The sequence below is a fragment of the Leptonotus elevatus genome, chromosome 5 (genome assembly GCF_054856555.1).
Source record: "Leptonotus elevatus isolate MCC_2025b chromosome 5, RoL_Lele_1.0, whole genome shotgun sequence".
Taxonomy (NCBI): domain Eukaryota; kingdom Metazoa; phylum Chordata; class Actinopteri; order Syngnathiformes; family Syngnathidae; genus Leptonotus; species Leptonotus elevatus.
The window spans coordinates 9,538,614-9,559,023 of NC_141243.1; the positions used below are offsets into that span (position 1 = coordinate 9,538,614).

The window sequence follows — 20,410 nt, forward strand, 5'->3', positions numbered from 1 at the left end:
AGAAATGTTCAAGGTTGACTTCCACTCTAAATAATACAAATGGGTTTGTTTGCTTTTGTTTAAATTTTTAATGTCTGAAACTTTCAACATCATTTTCACTTTTTTTATGTTACGTATTTTTTTTATGTTAAGTAAAATCCAGAAAAGACTCACTTTAAAAAAAATATATAAATAATTATGTTAGGTCAAAAAGGTTGTCTTTATTTAATTTAAATAAAACAAATACATTTTATTCCTAAATGTCTATGTTAAAAACACAATTCCAATTAAGAATAAAAACCAGGTCTCACTATAGGTATCTGCTTAATGTAACTATTAACTTGTATTTTAACTTGGTTATTTTCACAATCGAGCAACCAGTTAAGTAACTACAGTTACTTTTTCAAGGTACCTGTGGCAATGCTGTGTATTCAACTTGTAGAGTGTGATGAATGAACTTGTTGGAAAGAGCGAAGTGTGTTTGTCGGATGACACATAAGTAGGAGAGGATGCACTTTTGCACGGGCAGATCTCGATCCGACTCGGGGGCAGGTCAATCTGCCGCGGCGCTTCGAGAAGGATCCTCTCTGCCTGACATCAATCTATGACGCATATCACCTTGCTAATCCACTTATGACACGTTCATTTTGCAATATGGTTCATGAGTCACTGAAGATTCATATATCTACTCTCGCATTTTCGATTCTGTAAATCTTGTTTTTAGCCACGCTGCCTCCTCCATCCACTTCCTCAACGTCATCTCGTTCTTGTTCCTGCAGGCTGAAGTACATCTGCACCAGAGGACCAGCAGAGGCAGCAGAGTGGAGCGACCATGAGGTCAGAGGTCATCCTCCTCTACTTCACGCTACTGCACATAGCTGGAGCGGGCTTCCCCGAAGACAGCGAGCCTATAAGCATCTCCCACGGCAACTGTGAGTTGGATGCTGTGCATTTATTTCTTCCTTTGGTTGTATGTCACCACATTACCAGCAGGGTTAATATAGTTTTGGAATTTTCATTTTAGTTCGTTTTGAGTTTTGTTATTTAAATTTAGTTCGTTTTTATTAGTTTTCAGGGTGGTTATGTTTTTATTAGTTTTTTTCAAATGCTTAGATTTAGTTTAGTTTTATTTAGTTTCAGTATTAGTTTTTTTTTCTTTTTCAAATTAATTAATTTATTATAATGTGTATTACTTGTGCACAGTATTTAACCCCTTATTGTAAAATGAAAACATCACTTCAGTGTGACACACTTTCAAACATCTTTATTTAGGTTATTATTGAAATAAATATATTTAAAATCACATTTAGGCTCATGTATTAAATTAATTTCCAAAGACTAAAACAAAGGACATTTTCGCTATAATATATATAAAATGTAGTTTCAGTTAGTTTTCATTGAAAAAAATAAAATAATTATTTTTTATTTTATTTCGTTAACGAAATTGTTTTTATTATTATTATATTTTTTAGTTTTTTCATTAGTTTTCGTTAACAAAAATAACTTTGATTACAAGTCCTTTTCAGCACATTTATTCTTGATTATTGGCACATCTGGCTCACAATCAAGAGGTTCTGGGTTTGATTCTTGACTTAGGCATTGCTGCGTGGAATTTACATGTTGTCCCGATGCTTGTGTGGGTTTTCTCTGGCAATGCTGAATGTTATGTCCTACAGTTCTTGAATTAGATCCACACTTCAATCAGGTTGATTTATTTTAAATACATTGTGAAGGTTTAAAACATATATAAAAATGATTTGAAGCCACATTTGTGTGTGCAATGCATATGAAAAAGCCCAATCCGTTTTTTCCTTTCGTTTTATAAACAAAGCGAGTTTCCACAGAGAAATGCTCAAAGTGTCTCTCCCACTAAGAGTAGCCTGACATTGACCTGCTTCTGTTTAGCCAAACAAGCGCTTTCATCCTCAGCCACTAACAACAGAACAATTTCATGCTACAGTGCCTTGCATTTTTTTTTACCGTATAATTTAAGGCCGCAGCAAGCGCTCAGGCAGCAGATGTGTTGACATTTGATCCAAATCCCGACAGTACGACTGACAGAAACTTCGGCAATCATGTCGTCAAAGTGTTTGAGCTGTGTTTTTTCCCCCCCCGCAGACACAAAGCAGTACCCGGCCTTTGTGGGCCACAAGCCCGGCAGGAACAACACGCAGCGGCACAAACTGGACATCCAGCTCATCATGATCATGAACAAGACCTTATTCATCGCTGCCAGGTAAGCGAACAAATGTTGTTGCGGCCACAATGATTCTCAGAGATTGTTGTGAGCTTGACGCTGATGGCTCGGCAGGTGGCTTATCAATCTAGTAGTGGGAGATATCTATGGCTTTATGAATCACAAGGGATACATCGCAGAAAAAAGCTTGACTCAACACTTTTTATTACCTCCTGTCTTTGTGCATGACAGGAGGGTATGTTTTTTGTTTAGTTTTTTTTCATGAAAAAATGCACTCAACAGTATTATTATACAGTTTAAAATCATATTCAATTTTGCAAACCACCTTATTGCCACCAATTATTCATCAATCTTCCCATTGCAAGGAAACCAATGTGAATTGATGAATTCATGGCAGCTAGATGTTGTGAGGTGTGCTACTGCCATCGAGCGGCAGGGGTCTGAAGTACATTGGTGTCTCAAATGTTGCTCGTAGGCACCACCGTATTTGAGTATAAGCGATTCAGAAGTCAATTTCCCATAATGTTACCTTAAACTCTTTTACCGCCAAAAACGTTTAATGACGTTTACTAAAATCCAAATGAATGCCGCCAAAAACGTTAATTTACGTTTACTACGTTTTTTCTCTCTCAATGGGCAGTGGACGTTGTTGAGCAGTGATCCCTACTCAATGAACACCCACTAACTATGGCCAGCAGATGGCAGCATTGTATATTTTTCCAATGTTCTGCCGGTGAATGCAATTGCAGTGAAACGTAACCGATATGATGAAATAGAACGTTTTCAAGGATGACGTGAATGATCAAAGCATTTGTCACATTAAATCTAATTCACAGAGTGTCACTAAGCAAAAAATATTAATGTCAAAGTCACTGTTGTGCAAAAAATTTATCTTATCTAAGCTTCTTTTCTCCTTATGTTTAAAATTTTTGCTCAATGTCACTCAAATTACTTATTTTCAAATGGCGACTACTAAAGAACGGACTAAGGTAGAAACAGACTTTTTTTTCTAATGAAAGAATGGAACGTGATCTTTCATTTGGTACCCAGCATGTTCGTTCGTGTAGTCCAAGTACAGTTAAAATGCTCGAAATCGGCTGGGAGTGTCAAGGTTGGTTTTTGGATAACGTGTGGCAGCAAAAGAGTTAAATTCATGATAACGGCCCATTTTACACAAAATGTAGGCTAACAAGTGCTACATAGAAACTTTTTGTAACTTCAAGAAGCGGTTTGAAATAAAAGTTTGCCTTCTTCACGCCCCTTAACTGCTTGACAATGGTCAGCCATTTTGCAGTTACTGCCCTCTGCAGGGCTGGAGTGAAACATTAATTATTTTAGCGTGACATGTTGAAGTCAGGTCAATTTTATTCGTCTAGCCCTTAATCTCAAACAGTTGACAAAAAAATTGCCACTTCCCCTGATCTTAACCCCCCACAACAAAAAACTCTATATAGGGGGCACAGAGGAAATCACACTATCCAGTATTTCTGTTTGGCCTTGGAGGTGGTCTCGATGTTTCCTGTTTTGAGCTCGCTGCCAGCTAATCGCCTTTTATCTTAACCTCCCACCCAAAAGACACACAGAAACACGACAAAGAAGTTTGTCTTTCCCGGCGGCTCACAAATGTCACACACTTTTTGCTTCTTTGCCTGTCAATGCCCTCACCTGAAGGACTTTTATTCCCATACAAATACAGCTCAGTGACACAGCAGGAGCCGCACGCAGTACTCTCTCATTGATTTTCTTCACCGCTCTTGTTGTTACCATTTAAGAAATCTTGCTCCACCTCATGACACAATGAGCAATTAGAGGAGCAGCAAGTGCGCCATTATTACCATATTAAATTTCAAATATGCTTGCTGATATCAAGGCGGAGCGTAGAAAGGTCTCTGCAATTCTTATCGGCTTGATCTGAGCCCCCCCTTTGGGTAATTGAGTTCAAGCCTGACTGGGTGAAAAGACACAATAGAAGGGGTGTTCTTTGTTTTGCTCCTAAGCATGTCAAATTAAGTGGCTGAAGGAGACTGCTGCTTTTGAACATATCTGTGGTCATTAGGGACAACTGTGTGTGTGTGTGTGTGTGTGTGTGTGTGTGTGTGTGTGTGTGTGTGTGTGTGTGTGTGTGTGTGTGTCTGCTGGTGTGTGTGTGTGTGTGTGTGTGTGTGTGTGTCTGCTGGTGTGTGTGTGTGTGTGTGTGTGTGTGAGGGAATGGGCGGCAGGGACTTTGGTGCGACTGTCGCCCACCTGCTCCACATGGGGTGGCAGCCAGCAGTTTTAGGGGCACAAGGGGGAGGGAATTGGGACACAGAGGGTTTATTTGAGGGGTGTGTTTGTTGGCATGCGTGCACGTGTTTGTATGTGTGTGTTGCCCATTTTAATACACTGACCAGTTGTCAAATGGATCAAGAAAGGGTTTGTCTTCTGTGTGCTGTATGAATAGACAGTAGAGCAGTTGGAGTGATTGGTTGAATTGTGGGCATCCGGAAATCTTTGCGAACCGTACAGGCGGTGTTTCAAGACCAATCTTAACTCGTTCACTGCCATTGACGGCTATAGACCGAACTATTTCTATTATTCATTTTTTCCACTTTTGTGTGTATGAAAACAAAAACAAAAAAATCATGAGTTAACTAGTGTAGTCATGCAATTAATTAAGATGACATTTTAATCGCCTGATGCCCTTAATTATTAATAATTGTTTTCTTTTTTAAATCTTTTTTTTTTTAAAGAAAAGATGATTAAAAATTAGGGCCGGGTGATTATTAAAAAATATATATAATTAATCGCATGACTTGTTTACTCACGATTAAAAAAAGAAAATAAAAGATTATTAAAAATTAGGGGCGTCAGGTGATAAATTTTTACAAATTGTAATCAATCGCATGACTTCCTAGTTAACTCACGATTAATAACAAATTTGATATCTGTTCTAAATGTGCAATATTTTCCCCCCCTAGGTTTTCATACCTTTAACAAAAGTGGAAAAAAAATGTTAAACTAATAGAAATCGTTCAAATGAATTTTTGACGTCTATAGGTGTCAATGGCAGTTAATGGTCGAGTAAGTGTAAAAAATAGGTAAATAAACAAGTCAACGTTAAAGACCGTATGTGGTCGTATGTGGTCACCATATTGTACTGAGCAGCCAGGCCAGCTGTAACCCAAATTTAATTTCCAGTTCTATGCTAATGACTTTTTCTTTGCCATCACATTAGACGCTTCACTCCAAAACACAACACAGAACAAAGTCCTAGTTATAGTAAACATTTGCATTAAAAACAAACCTGACATCGTGTCGTCTAATACAGCTGTGCAAAATGTCAAAATGTGTCAAAATTGTGGTAATTTTTTCAATTGAAAACACTTTTATACCATAAATAAATAAATAATAATAATCCAATCAATCAATCATGACCCCGGTAATAAATCTCAAGTTAAATTAATGTGAGGACAAGCGCTAAAGAACTGTGGATGAATGTTACCATGACACTTTTTGTCTTCACTGGTACTCTTCTGTTGTGGCATCACATGGGAAAAGCCAAAGAAAAAGCGAAACACTTGGAGGCATGGAGTTGCTCTGTTCAATGCCCCAATGAACTGAATTTGCCGATGTGACTCACACATTTCATTTGACCTCCAAAGCACTTCCAAATATGGGCACGCTTCCACGTGGACACTGTCATCCTTGCGTGCTGGCTGCTAAGAAAAAAGTGCAATGTGGATTGGCCACCTTAGGTGATAAAAAAAAAAATCCTTACAGATGTGTTCTTATATGCTCTTAGCATACGTAGACAAAAGCAGACGTATGGTCTGAGTATGTGACCCCGGAATAACTGAAAGGTCTTTCGTGAGATTAGAGTGAGACCTGCCATCATTGATTCCCTGCGCAGATAAGTAAATCTTTGACGATAGTATGCACTGAATTGCAACAGGATATCGGTAAAAATGGAATGATGAGGAGTTAAAGGAGACGATCAAAAAAGCAGTGCAGTCAGATGACTGACGTTGGCGTGCTGCAGCTTGCAGATGGCCTCTGTGAACGTCGTCCAAAGCCCCACATTCAGTTTAGGCTGTTTTTTTTTTTTTTTAATGGCTGCACACTGTATTGAATGGCTTTGGCTTTCGTTTTGATGCTGGCAATGAATGAACAAGATCCCTAATACGGATCTAGCTACTGATGAAATTGTAAATAGACAAAAAGTGGCTTATGCATAGAGGGAAAAGAGTCTCGAGCCAAACTGAGCAACAGATGAGCTGACTGATATTAATAAATTGGCTGTTGTGGGTTTGAATGAAATGTGTTGATTTGAGGGGAACGAATACTCTGTTCACTTGGCTCGCATCTCGCGCGCTTGAATTCGTGCATGCTACTAAACTCCTGTTGAGTAGCTCATATCATTTTCACCAATATGCCATTAGCCCCATCAGCTTTTAAATCACAATTACAAATTCAAGTCAGGAATCATTTATAGCCTTAATATTCTGAATCCTAGTCAGCGGCAGAAAGGAAGAAGTCGAGTCAGATGAGATGCAAGGCTGAGGTTGTTCTTGACACAGTCTTAGAAAAAAAGCCCGATGGGATTTGGACTTTTTCCTTCAGCCTTTATTTGCCTCCAGTCGAGTGAGGATAAACAATATAGAAAATGGATGCATCCTGCTTTAAAAGCCAAGCAATTCTAGAAACAGATGTGTTTGTCTCTAGAGACATACTGATTATTTTTGCTGTATAAGATCCCCTACAAGCTAGGGCATTGAACGTGAAAATGGATTTGGAGTTATAATATTCAAATCTAATTATAATTTTACTTACTTACTAAAGTCCTGATATTAAGATATTAAAATATATGGTGTAATGATAAACAAATATCTATTATTTTAATGAATTAATTAATACATTTTAAGATAACTTTCACAATCAAGAAAATACTTAATACCAATGGAAACCGTTACAAATTGTGAAAAAATATTTCTCACATCACATTTTATAAATCATTTAAAAAAAATACATTTTACAGTATATTTACTTACGGTAATGCCCTCACTTCTGGGAAAGGAGAGCCACAGTCGCCAATGCTCTTTTCAGTCATTAATTGGGACGCAGGAGAGTCAAACACATAACACGATTAGCACACTCACACAGGATCTGCTGTTGACCACAGCTCACACTCACACGCCGACATCACATGCCACCCCGACAGGCCACGCCTCTTAACTCATTTGCTCCCAAAAACGTACAAATATGTTCTATTTTAAATATGACCATGCTCCCAAAGACGTATTTATATGTTTTCATGTTTTTTTTATGCTAGAGGATACAGAAGGCTTTGATGCAGCCTCTGAACTGAAAGACGCTTGAAGAATGGTAGTTATTACAAAAACGACCAGCAGGTGGCTGCAGAGTATAAGAGATCAACCAGGGCAATGCTGCCCCACTGTTTTAAACAGATTTGTGAATAATGATGAAACGTAGCTATATTCTAATGCTAATTGCTGCAAAACGGAAACAGATAGAAATATACTTTATATACTTTTTTCTGATGAAAGAAGAGACTCTAATTTTTCTTTTGGTAGGTTCCCTGTTTTTATAGCAATAGAACTGTATATTCTTTGGGCCTTGCAAAATCAAGTAAAACAGCCCGGAGCGAAGGGGGCTGCTTCAGTGAAAATGCCTGGGAGTGAATGAGTTCAAGGTACATGCATGATAAAACAGGGGTTCATTGTGTGTAATTATACCGTACAATCGCTGGCCACAACATTAGGTACACCCACGCTGTCTACTGAGCGTAAATTGAAACAGAGCACGGTTGCAATGCGTGACGTCCGCCGACGTGGTGAGACTGTGCCGGTGTGCCTAATGTTGTGGCTGGTGAGTGTATGCGCGCTGTCACAGGTGCTTTAGCAGTGCGGCGTAATTCAGCAGTAAACTGCTCTTGATGCAAGATTCCTCTCCCCGGCGCTCCATATTTCATGTTCAAGGTACACGCTGCATGACATTCAGAGGCAATTCATCACGGAGCTGCAGGAGATTTATCATTTACTTTGCTGTGATGCACACTCATATGCGTGTGTGCTCGTATCTTTGTGGTGCATCCACTTTTAAATCAACCAATCTAATTGTAATCCATTTACCTTGCGGCAGCCATAGTTTTTTCCTTTCTTTCTTTCTTTTTTTAAAAATGTGTTTGCTTGTGGTGTGTGTGTTGTTGAAACTCTGTATGGACCACTTGTGATAGTTAGAATTCTTCATGCACAATAGGAGTGTGCACAAAAGACAAAGTTGAACCCAGGAGGAGAGTCTGTTTACTAAAGGGGTATATAAACACTCGCGTGTACGTGCTGTTCAGTGTCATTTTGACAAATTGTTACTTTTCCGGATTAAATGGAGTATAGAATGATATTGGAGTTAGGCCTCTTTTTTTTTTTTCAATATTTGAATGAATCCAAAACTTGTAACTGCTCAGTAAACTTTTCTTTATGAGTCAACTTTATAGTGGTTGGAAGTGTCCCTGAATAATTGAGCCACAGTAAGAGGTTGGTAACACGCTGATATAATAATCACTTGCAGGTTTCAAATAGTCACCTTTATAATGAAAAGGCACAGCTTGGTCTTAATTAGAAGTGGCCATGTTACCGTTTGCAACATAATATCAGCCTTGTATAAACGTTCTTTTTTTAGCTGGCGATGACTGGAGGACACGAGAGGACACGCACACGCCAATGAAGGCCGTCTACATAGAATGAGGCATGACATGCACGTTAGTGTATAGCCCAGCTGGGCCGGCATACTTCAGCTCTGTGCACACGCGGGGGGGGGGGGGGGGGGGGGGGGGGGGCATAGTCGCCATTCCCGGCGCTCCCTTGGCGCCCCTCGCTATGGCAACGGCAACAATCTGAGGCGAGGGAGCAAGTATGGCTGCCGTTGGCGCGTTCTTCCAACGGTGGAGGCAGCTAGAGTGTCCATTATTGTAGCTGTAGCAAATCCTGTTAAAACCCACTAATGACAGGGATTACACACCGGTCTCCTTCTCTCCTCTCCACACGCGGCCACGTACGCACTCGGGACCACAAAGCGTACGCATACACAAGTCACCTGGATGAAAGGTTTGGCTGTTAACGTAACATGTCCTGGCCAACCTCGGAGTGACCAAGCCCTCTTGAACTATGGGTCTTTCTACCCATTGGTATATTCTGTACTTATATACATATTATGGGATGTTTGCGATAATATACCCTTTTTGAATATATTTTGAGCTTCTCGGATTAATTGATTTCTATCATGGGTTTTGGGTCACTTCTGAGCTAGTTCACTTCCTGTTTAGTCCTTGAAGTAATATTTGGGACTGGTCCACATTTTACCTCGTGGTCAATTCTGGCCTAGTCAATACTATACCATTATGGTATATTCTGGAGTGCTTTCTTAATACGCTGCAGTAAAATTATATTTTGGGCAGTCATACCTTTGAATTTATTCTTCCAGAGTTTATACCCCAAAGGTATATTATGGGTTGGTCCAAATCAACCATGGGGCTCGGGTATATTCTGAGATGGTTTATTTTAGACCTTGGGTGTATTCTTGGTGAGACCACCTTTTACCTAGTTTTAAATTCTAGGCTATTCAAATGAATAGCCCTGTGGTGTCACACGTGGTTCAGCTAAGCGTTTATTTTGGTGTAGTTCACGATGCAGTATACACCCTCATGTCATTCTGTGGTGTAGTACTGCACTGTATACTCTGTGATTAAGTTATTCATTTTCTTGGTTTGCTGTTGTGGTGTATTCATTGCTAGTTCACTTTGCACCCTTTGGTGTACATATCCTGAATTAGTCCACTTTATACTTTGGGGATTTTCTGGACGGTGTAAAGTCTCATTCTATAGAACAGCCTGTGTGGGTATTAATCAAGGGAGGTGGTATATTTTGTACTGCTATACTGGAATTTAGAACGCTTAAGCAGTTGCTGACTTTGCATCCATATATTGCTTTTATGCCACGTTTTGTCCAACCATCGATGTCACTTCTACCGCGCATGCGATTCACTAATCCACCCCAACAATAAGAAGCTGCCTGCTCAGCTCACCAGCATTTCTTTTTTTAATCCGATGTTTGTTCCCTTCATGCTAAAGTCTCCACCTACACTCCCCAGCTGCCGCAACACTCGTGAGCCTCCAATCCGATGCGTGCCTGTGCAACAACACAATTGGCTTGATGTGTTGCCAGTAAGGGAATGGGGGAGGTATTGGACATGTGTCATACAACTGGGGTTGGATGTTTTGCATTCCAAGGGTGTCTTTGCATAAAGCACCCTTGATTCAAATCAATAAGGCTAGGCCTCATTCGTCAAAAAACGTACCCCTTACCCTACTAACCCTGCGACTCACTCACACATCAACACGCACACTCACGCTCAAACATTCAATCCCGAGAACCTTCTAAAAGACCAACCTGCACCAGCTCGAGGGGGGTCGAGTGAACTCTGGCTTGTTGTATTTCATGGCACCACATCACCAAGGGCCCCTCATGCCCTAGGCCTATTCACAAGCTCCACGTCCCCCCACACAGCCCACAGGGGCCCGCTGGCTCCCCCCGGTCCCCTTCCCCAGTCCACTTTGTGCTGAGGATTTGATCCAGAGGAAGCCAAAACAGAGCACAATAGTCCGCCAGCCACCCCCCATGATCCAGTTATGATAAATATCGGTGAGGGTGGGTTGTATGTGCCGTACATGGAGGTCAGAGGTGGTAAACATACTCAACCTCTTACTTAGGTAGAAGTACAGATAATAAAATACGTTTATTTTTACCTGTTTTGATACACAATGGAAAAAAGAACTTCTCTGCACACTAATAGTTTATCTTTTTTTTTACTTGCTTGTACTAAGAAAAACAAAACAGATCTCATGCTAGCTAGAGCTAGCTAGCATTGGCTCAACATTTATGCTATCAAAACGGTCACCCATAGTTTTGTTAATCTTGTGAGCTTGATACGCGATGGAAAAAAGAACTTCTCTGCCCACTATTAGTCTAATAGTTTCTCTTTTTTATACTAAGAAAAATAAATCAAATGACATGCTAGCAAGAGCTAGGTAGCATCGGCTCAACTTGTATGCTACTAAAACGTTTTCCCATACTTTTTTTTTATGTTGGGAGCTAAGTAACATAATGCAAAGTTAGCTAATGATGAAAAACGGAGAAAAAAAAACAACACCTTGCTTATATGGTTGTTGGTGTTTTTAGGCTGGCATGGCCACGAATCATTCTTGAAGCTGACAATTCTGTTAGATGAGGCCATGGGGAAATATCTTGCCTCTCAAAATCTGCTAATACTTCGTGTTCACGTTCCGCCATATTGTTTCTACAAGATCACATTCGATTAAAATCTCAACCAAGGTTGACTTTACTTCTCTCTATTTACGTCATTGTTTATTTTGTGTTGTCAATGGAGATTGAACAAAGTAACGATCTTATTTAAAATGAATAAAAAAATTAAAAAATTCAAAAGTAGGGAGTAAAATTAAAACGTCATTAGATAAAAATTTAGCTAAGCACATATACTGTTTGTACTTTGTTACTTCCCACCTCTGGAAAGTAAAGAAGGCATGCTAATTGTGCTATTCTACTCCTAGCCAGACTAAAAGCAGGATACTTTGACAAAGCCCCAGCAGACGGACCTCAGACGGAATTCTTCGAACGACATTCCTGCGCACAAACCCCCTGTGTTCTCATGGCTTCGCGTCCACGTCCGTCCGTCGCACGCTCAAGCCCCGCCCACACGCCGGCCGTCTTTCTGCCATCACTCAGCTCGCCCTCGATGTCTTGTTCACAATAGTCTCATATTTGTGTCTGGAAAGCAGATCCGCATGCCTTCCCGTTCAACTCGCGCATTTCTGTTGGCCGAATTTCGGGAAACGGGATGCCCTCAGTGAGTGAGTCAAACTGGCAGCCGATGATGCTCACTTAGCCAGTGTCAAACACAGACATGATTTAATTCCCTCCGAGTGAATTGAACCATACAACAGCAACCCTAAAGACTCTTTGTGGTTTTTGGGGATGGCTCATACATAACATACTCATTTTAAAGTGACCTAATCGTATTGGCCCTCTAATCCAGTATTTCCCAACTTTCATTGAGCCAAGGCACATATTTTACGTCACAATACTTATGGAGGAAGATATCTGTCAAAAAGCTGTACATATGACAAACCATTCGTCCATATAGTTAACAAATGATATTTTTTGGGACCAATTAAGTGAAATTGGGTAATTTCCCGCATCACTGCACTCAACCAAAGCATTTCTTAATTTGTTCCAAGTGTCCCAATATACACATGTATTTTTTGTTTGTATTTTCTCAAAAAGTGCTTGAACAAATAAACTCCTCCCTCAAATAGACGCTAACGCTTTTCCCCTTACAAACAAACAAACAAAAACAGGTAGTAACTCTACTTGCCTCAGTTCATAGATGATATTGTTCACACATTGGCTATTCCTTTGCTAACCCAAAAAAAAGCACCACCTTCCAGTTCCAACGCACGAGTTAACAGAACTGTTGACCCCCCCCCCCCCCCCCCCCCCAAGAGAAAAAATCCGCAAATTGTTTTGGAGCAGCAGCTTGTTTGCTGTGTTGTGCTAACATTGTTGGCATACGTCTCAGTAATTGATATTTTAAAGTTGTTCCAACTTAAATGACACCTTTTTTTACAGTGTGGCGTTCATTTCATGTCATCTGAGATCTGAGAGGCTCCTGCTCACTTGTGACCCTAATTGAGGATAAGTACTATAGAAAATGAGTGATGGGATGAATGGGTGTGGTTAGTTGCCACTGTAAAACAACACGCCAAACTCAAGGCCCTGTCATTTTTTGTGGTCCACCAAAGCCTGGAAGTAATCATCCAAAATACACAATAGACACAGTGTGTCTTTAAATGGCAAAAAGGCGCAACGTCAAACTAAATGACTTTGTCACAAGTTGTGAATTGATTTGATTAAAAGCTTTGACAGGTCACGACACTTTTCGGCTGACCGAATGGCGTTCAACCTCCGAGTTATGAGTTCAGGTGCGGATGGGAAAAGGGAAACGGGGGGCATGTGTGTGTATGTTTGTGCGAGTGTGTGTTGACACAGCCGCTCCATTGTCCTCCTCCATCCCCAGCCAGGATGTTTAAGAGATGCCTCATGTTCTTGGCTCCCGCTAATCTCTGCTGGAGAGTAAACCCGCGTAGCTGGAAGGCCTTGGCCCTGCAAGACGGGACAGTCGAGGCCTCGCGTACGGAGCCAAGCTGCAAATTTATGGTGCAGGCAATTACATATTGCTCACTAGCTGTTTTAAAATTGCATGCGGTAAAAATATAAGTAAAATACGAGAGCGCACTAAATCTGCCAAGCGATCTTCTGATTTAATCGCTTTTGATTTAGTTTTGTCTTTTTGATGTATATTAGTGGGCACATTTCAAAGTAAGTTAAAGAAGCAATATGCTGAACGATAAGAGAAAGAACTGACTATGATATTGATGCCATCCGTCATCGTCCTTTTACGTTGCCATTTTAGTCTTCTTAATTTCCGTCTCTCCTTTGATTGTTTGTACGTATTTCCCTTTATTGTTGCCATTTTTAATGATGACATTTATTGCTCGTGAGGTGACACAGACATTGAAAACCCAGGAAAAACACTCCACAGGAAGCCTGGACATTAAACAGATAAATTAGTTTTACTGATGCAGTGGGAGTGCTACTAAAAGGTTTTGGGAGGTAGTGGTGTGGTTTAGTCCCTGAAAATGGTTGATAGATTATGCTAGTTTGGCATTTTGGATCGTCAAACTGAATTTTAACATTAAATTGATCTATTTCTTATCAGGCGTACTGATAATCGGGCCAAAAAATATTTGGTAGTACAACTAGTTTTTAAATAATTTTGCTCCCTAAACGTATACAATGTTTTAAGTGTCCCAAAGACGTATTTATACTTTTTTAAAATGTTTTTTAAAAAAATTTTTTTGTTTTTTTAAATGTTTTTTTTCAAATGGTTTTTTAAATGGTTTTTCTTAAATGTTTTTTTAAATGTTTTTTTTTATGCTAGAGCATACAGAAGGCTTAGATGTAGCCTCTCAATTGCAGAGAAACGGTTGAAGAAATGGTAGCTATTACAATAACAGTCAGCAAGTGGCAGTAGAGCCAAAGAGATCAACCAGGGCCATGTTGAAAAAAAGCTAATTTCTCCACAGTTCTAAACAGATTTGTGAATCATTATGAAACTTCGCTATAATTTAATGCTAATTGCTGCACAACAGAAACAGATAGAAATATACTTTTTTTCCTGATGAAAGAAGATACTCTAATCTTTCTTTTGGTAGGTTTTTATAGCAATAGAACACAATGTTTTGTGGGCCTTACAAAATCAATCAAAATCCAGTAAAACAGCCGCAGTGAAGGGGGTTGCTTCAGTGAAAATGGCTGGGAAGGAATGAGATGTAAAATGTTGCACAATATATTATATTGTAATCTTGTGTAATATGTAAACATGCTACTTTATTGTTCATACAATGTCGTTTGAAGTGACTGCGTTACATAAGTCAACTCTTGAGCACATCGTCCCTGCAGCCTACTCTCCAAGCATTATTACCAGTCAACCTACTCTTAATCCATTGTTACATTCATATACAAGTTGAATTTAATGTAAATTGATTCGTCATGCCTGAAGAGCTAGGCACAGGGATGACGTAATTAAAAGGAGACTCTTGTTGTGTCACCCGTCTTGGCCACTACTTTGGCTTTAGCAACAGAGCTAACCCCAAGCCCCACAAATCAAAAATAATAAAAATTCAGAGTTATATGCTTCGATTGTATTATCACACAGCAGCATTTATGATTACAAATCTTTGTTCTTCTTTGTATTTCCGGCAGTCTTGATGCCCTGTGGCACCATGCTGCCGCTCACTGGTCAGTCTTAGTACTACAACAGACATCTGATTTGTGGGAGGAAACTTGCGATTGTCGCTGGAATGATTATGAGTCTGTTAGGCTGTGTCAATCATCTGGGGTACACCACACACAATAGTAATTTTCCTCGCCATATAACATCATTTACATTTAAAAAAAATCCATTAACCGGAGCGAACCCGTCTTTAGTGAGAAGTGTAATTTTAACTCCCGCTGTGACGAAATGAAAACCAGAGACAGAGATCTTTTATCTCACTGGGAATGTGTCCTCCCCGTGCAGCAGCCATGCTCCGCTAATTTCAACTGCTTTCCAAGATTAATTATTTAATTTACACGTCAAGGCTGATAACGTACAGTAGGCTAGGTTTCATCTGTGTGGAGATGCCCCGGCTCCGCTCCCAAGAAAACGACATAAGTGGTTTCATTTCAAAATGCACGTCCCTCCCAAGACTTTATTCGATTTAGTTAATGAGACAGCCAGGCAGGACAGGCGGGCTGAGCGCAGGTTTGGGAGCTGGAGCGTAATTAAGACGCGGCTTCCACGACGACGCTCTGTACGCACCCTTTGATCAGAAAACACAATCTCCCACCAATTAAAGCAGTTGGAGTGCACGGGCAAGGCACGAGGTAAATCCTGCTTCCGTTCACACCACACACCTAATGTACCTCCCATTGCTACAACCCCTCCCCCGTTCTCTCTGTACCCTAATTCTTTATGCTAAGTAGGTGTAGCTGTCTGTCTGGGATGTTGTTAACCCTTTATGCCTTCCATATGCCTGCTGATGGCTCTGATATTATGTGAACAAGGGTAATGGAACACATGCTGGTGATGTTTGTGTTACATCCAGCTTTTTATTACAGAGACGTGACTTAACTCATTCACTCCCAGCCATTTTCACTGACGCAACCCCCTTCGCTTCCAGCTGTTTTATTGGATTTTGACTGATTTCGCAAGGACCGCAGAATATTAGCATTAAAATGTAGTTAAGTTTCATCATTATTCAAAAAACACTGGGGAAAATAGCTTTTTTTTGCAACATAGCCATGGTTGATCTCTTATGCTGTGCTGCCACCTGCTTGTCGTTTTTGTAATAACTACCATTGTTTTAAGTGTCTTCTTCAGGTCAGAGGCTGCATCAAAGCTTTCTGTTTGCTCTAGCATTGTTTTTCCGTGAAGTATCGCTGGCCAGTATCAGCCATGAGTACCCGATACCTTAAAATAAGGCCAATATCAGACAGACTCGCTCATCTCTAAGAATTTGAATAACTCCGATTTTTATAGTGCCTTTTTTTAACAGAGACCTTGCATGAGGGGGAAAATGGATGGAGAAAAATGTCAGAAAATACGAAAGTTTGTATGGACGTTAGTTTTCCTGCTACGTGTAACCTAGCCAAGTGGTTGCGAGCCCACCTTTTGTCTATATGGCAATGCCACACCGCACCACTTAATCAGTCAATTAACGAATTAATCAGGGAATTGATTGAAGACATTTAGGAGAATTCGGTCCTTAGTGGGAACAGATTGAGGACGGAGCACAAAGCAAGATCCTTAGAGGCATGCTTGGATACGTTTTGGTGTAGAAGAACTTTACCTCCACCCAACTAAACACCTTTGGAATGTAATCTGAAATGTTTTTTGCAGGTGGACTGGACAAAAAAAAAATAATCCCACAGAAACACTAGAAAACATTCTCAAATAAGAGTGAACAGCTCATTACTTCCTGTCGCCAGGTGTCCTAACACTTTTGTCCATGTATGTATAGAAACGAGGCAGCAGTGGCTCGTTAATTTTTAGGCTTTACACGCGCTCGCACCCACATAAGTCTTCAAGTCTGAGCTGTAATGAGCATTGGTATAGATTTCCTGTAGCTCGAACAGTGAGCTTAATTGACCTGAACAGCTCTGAGTGACTTGGCACCTCTCGTCTCGCCACCTCACCCCTCCCTCACCCCTCTGCATGCCTCACCCCCACTGGAGCTCTTCCTCTGGGACAAAGAGGCTTTTGTCCCGCCGGCCCTGCGCCACGGCACTCCAAAGCTATGTTGACTGTTTCTGTCTGACAGAGCAAATTCGCTCTGGCCTCCTTTTGTTTATTGTCACATTTCTTTTTTAAGTTTGAACAAAGTTTACACAAAGCTCCATCTTTTGAGGTCGTTTTCTGCCTGCGGGGGGCAGCGAGCAAATGGATTTATTGTTTGTTGAATTTTGAGACTGTCTGACCTCGCCCTCTATCTCTATCTGTCTTTTCTCTTCCAGGGATCACATATACACAGTGGACACGGACACCGCCACCAGTGACGAGATCTTTTTCAGTAAGGTGAGTAAGCGAGACGTGTGTCCGGCTTGGAGGACGCCTTGTTCTGCCGCTGACGACGACGTAACCCTAATCACCAGTCGCGCGTGTGTTTGTGTGTGATACGTGGGCGTCTTACTCGCCGCGTGCATCGCGTTGACCCCGTTAAGTAGATTATCCAATCAGTCAGCGAGTAGGGCGCCTGCGTCATCATCCACGCTCAGAGAGACAATGTCGGAAGTAGAGGCGGAGATGAGATAAGATCCCGCTTTAGCTCAGATGCAACAAGCCGGCTCACAACGCAAGTGATATTCACGTTTCACTCAACATCAATACAATTTTTTATTTTGCTCAGATACAAATTTGCACTAAATAGAGAGCATATAAAAAAATGTTCCACCCCTCTCACAGGCTATAAACACATTAAAGAACCGGTAAAGTGAATTCAGAGATTTGTTTCTAAAAAGTTAGACGTGTTTGACGATAAATGCTGAAAACATGCAAAAACTGAAAAGAGAGCATTATTTTCCTTTTCACAATTTCTTTTGTCCTGTTTTTTTTGTGACACACTTGGGCCGCACACTGTAAAATAACTTTAGCAACTTTTGTCGCACTGGTGGCAAGCAGTTAGCTAGCTAGCTATGCCTACATCCCTAAAATGCATCTTCCCTTCAGATAGTACACTAGCGTGACTGCTATAGAGTGCCTCGTTGTCCGCCATGAGTGCACGCTGTCATGTCTGGGAAGATCTGGTTTTGGTTGAGGGTCCCGATTGGTCCTGAGTGGGTTACAGCCCTTCCGCGGGTTGACCAATCCGGGCCCTCAGCCACTTGTGCCTGGCCCCAGGTGTGGCTAGTTACCCAATTAGTGTGAGTGTATTTAATCGCCGGGTGGTGATCAGTCGGCGTGGGATTATTGCCATTTGTCACGGTCACCCCCGGAGTTTTGATTTTGTATCTTTTCAGTTTGTTGTTTAGTTAGCATTAACCAGTACCCTGGTTAGTGTTTTCTGTAAAATAAAGCACGCCAGTCTCGCCCGCACTCCTGCTGTGGTTCTCCTGCCTCCCTGCATTTTGGGTCCTCCACTTCACACGCCGACAGACACCACGGCGCTCCGTGACCACACCGTGACAGACAGAACTCCGGGGGTGACCGTGACAAGCGGCAATGATCCCACGCTGACTGATCACCACCCGGGAATTAAATACACTCACACTAATTGGGTAACTAGCCACACCTGGGGCCAGGCACAAGTGGCTGAGGGCCCGGATTGGTCAACCCACGGAAGGGCTGGAACCCACTCAGGACCAATCGGGACCCTCAACCAAAACCAGATCTTCCCAGACATGGCACACGCATGTCACGCAGAGACATGGAACACAAATGACAGGAAAACAAAGTCTGGCTTTCCAGAACTGGACTGGGGCTTCGGGCTAGCGTGGCCGCTTTAGCTTTAGAGTGCTTTGTTGTTGGCCATTAGTGCACTCTAAAAACAGTTGGGTCAAAAGTAACCCAATTATGGATCAAAATGAGATGAAAGATGGAAAATAGATTTTTGGCTAATTCTGGCATATTTACTGAAATGTTTATCAATCAATCAATCAATCAATCAATCAATCAATCAATCAATCAATCAATCAATCAACCAATCATTTAAAAATGGACCAATCCACTTTATGGGTCAATTTGAAATTTGAAGTTGTTTTATACAAAACAATGTGTTGTATGTGGACCTAGCTGGGGCTTTTCAAATCTGCATGGCTGTGTTAGAACGCCCCGTGGTCCGCCGTGAGTGTGCGCACATCACAGAGAGTAGCAGCAAGAGTCTCATTTCATGCACTTGGAAAAAAAAAATTCATTCAAATTTGTCAGAGTTTTTTAACAACACTGTTGTGTTTCAAATAAGACATATTTTCACTTTACTGGAAAATAAATCAAATAAAAACACACTTTTTAAATGTAGGTATTTAAACACAAAAAAATGGCAAGCGCAAAACATAAATTCTGTATGTATTGCGATCTGTGCCTTTAAGAGGCGGGGCCTAGTGATGTGTGATATATGCACGTGAGTGTCTGGGTGTGAGCAGTGGCGGACAGCAATATTGTAAGATTGAAACAATAATAAAGTGTTTCGTGATCAAAGTCTGTTTAGTTTAAATTATTAACAATTCTTTTTTACAAATTTTACGGCGAGAGCATCACTTGCTGGCAGCAATTTGTGATATAGCTCCGTCTCCAAATAGCAGACTTTGCTCCAATTCAAATAAGGGCGTGTTTCTCCAACATGGCAAAGCTCAGCCAACGGGTCCTAATGAGAGCAGCGAGCACATGAAAGGCTCACGTTGATTGATGACTGAGACTCTTTAATCAGCCCCAAACATGCTCCACAATGGCGGCGGGCAGCGAGTGATCATGGACGGCACTCAGGGGCCACTGCGTGTGTATGAATGTGAGTGTGTGTTTGTGTGTGTGTGTGTGAGACAGTGTTGCAAGGTTTAGCATTGATTGATAAGTGTGCATGACAATGAAAGCGGATGTATGCAACCGTGTGTTTATAGCTGATTGACATGTTGTGTTGGCGACCACGGATTCACAAGCAGGCCATTGTGTGCGCATGTGTGTGCGTGCATTCTGCAATGGCTAACCAATCAGCCCGCGAGCTCTAATCACCACACGATGGGGCTTTGTAGACCTTAAACCCGATCCAGAGTCAGTTTCATTTGCCCCCCTTCTAATGCCTGACAATTACAAGTTCAATTTGTGACCTTGAACCCTGAGCAGTGTTAAGTGGGAATGTTTGCATTTTAGCGGCCGTCTCAGCAGGACAGCGAATGAGCAAAAATCGCACATTATTGATCACAGTGCACGCCCAATGGACATTTCATTAGCTACACTTGCACATTCGAATGAGGGGTTTTAAGTCATAGAATCAATACTTGAGTCAGCCCTCCCAAAAATGTGAACATTGTCAATCAAAACTCAACATTAAAAAAAAAAACACAAAATTATTTT

At 41.0% G+C, this 20,410-nt stretch overlaps 1 protein-coding gene across 4 annotated transcripts in view; it reads left to right on the top strand.

Annotated features, from left to right (window-relative positions):
- sema6a (sema domain, transmembrane domain (TM), and cytoplasmic domain, (semaphorin) 6A) overlaps positions 1 to 20,410 on the top strand; it is a 134,523-nt gene that overhangs the window by 53,774 nt on the left and 60,339 nt on the right. For all 4 annotated transcript variants that reach the window (XM_086075105.1, XM_086075107.1, XM_086075108.1 and 1 more), the window contains exons 2-4: positions 759 to 911; positions 2,098 to 2,215; positions 17,362 to 17,422. In XM_086075105.1, the coding sequence (XP_085931231.1) occupies positions 812 to 911; positions 2,098 to 2,215; positions 17,362 to 17,422 (279 nt within the window). In that variant the 5' untranslated portion in view covers positions 759 to 811. The remainder of the gene's footprint in view (positions 1 to 758; positions 912 to 2,097; positions 2,216 to 17,361; positions 17,423 to 20,410) is intronic.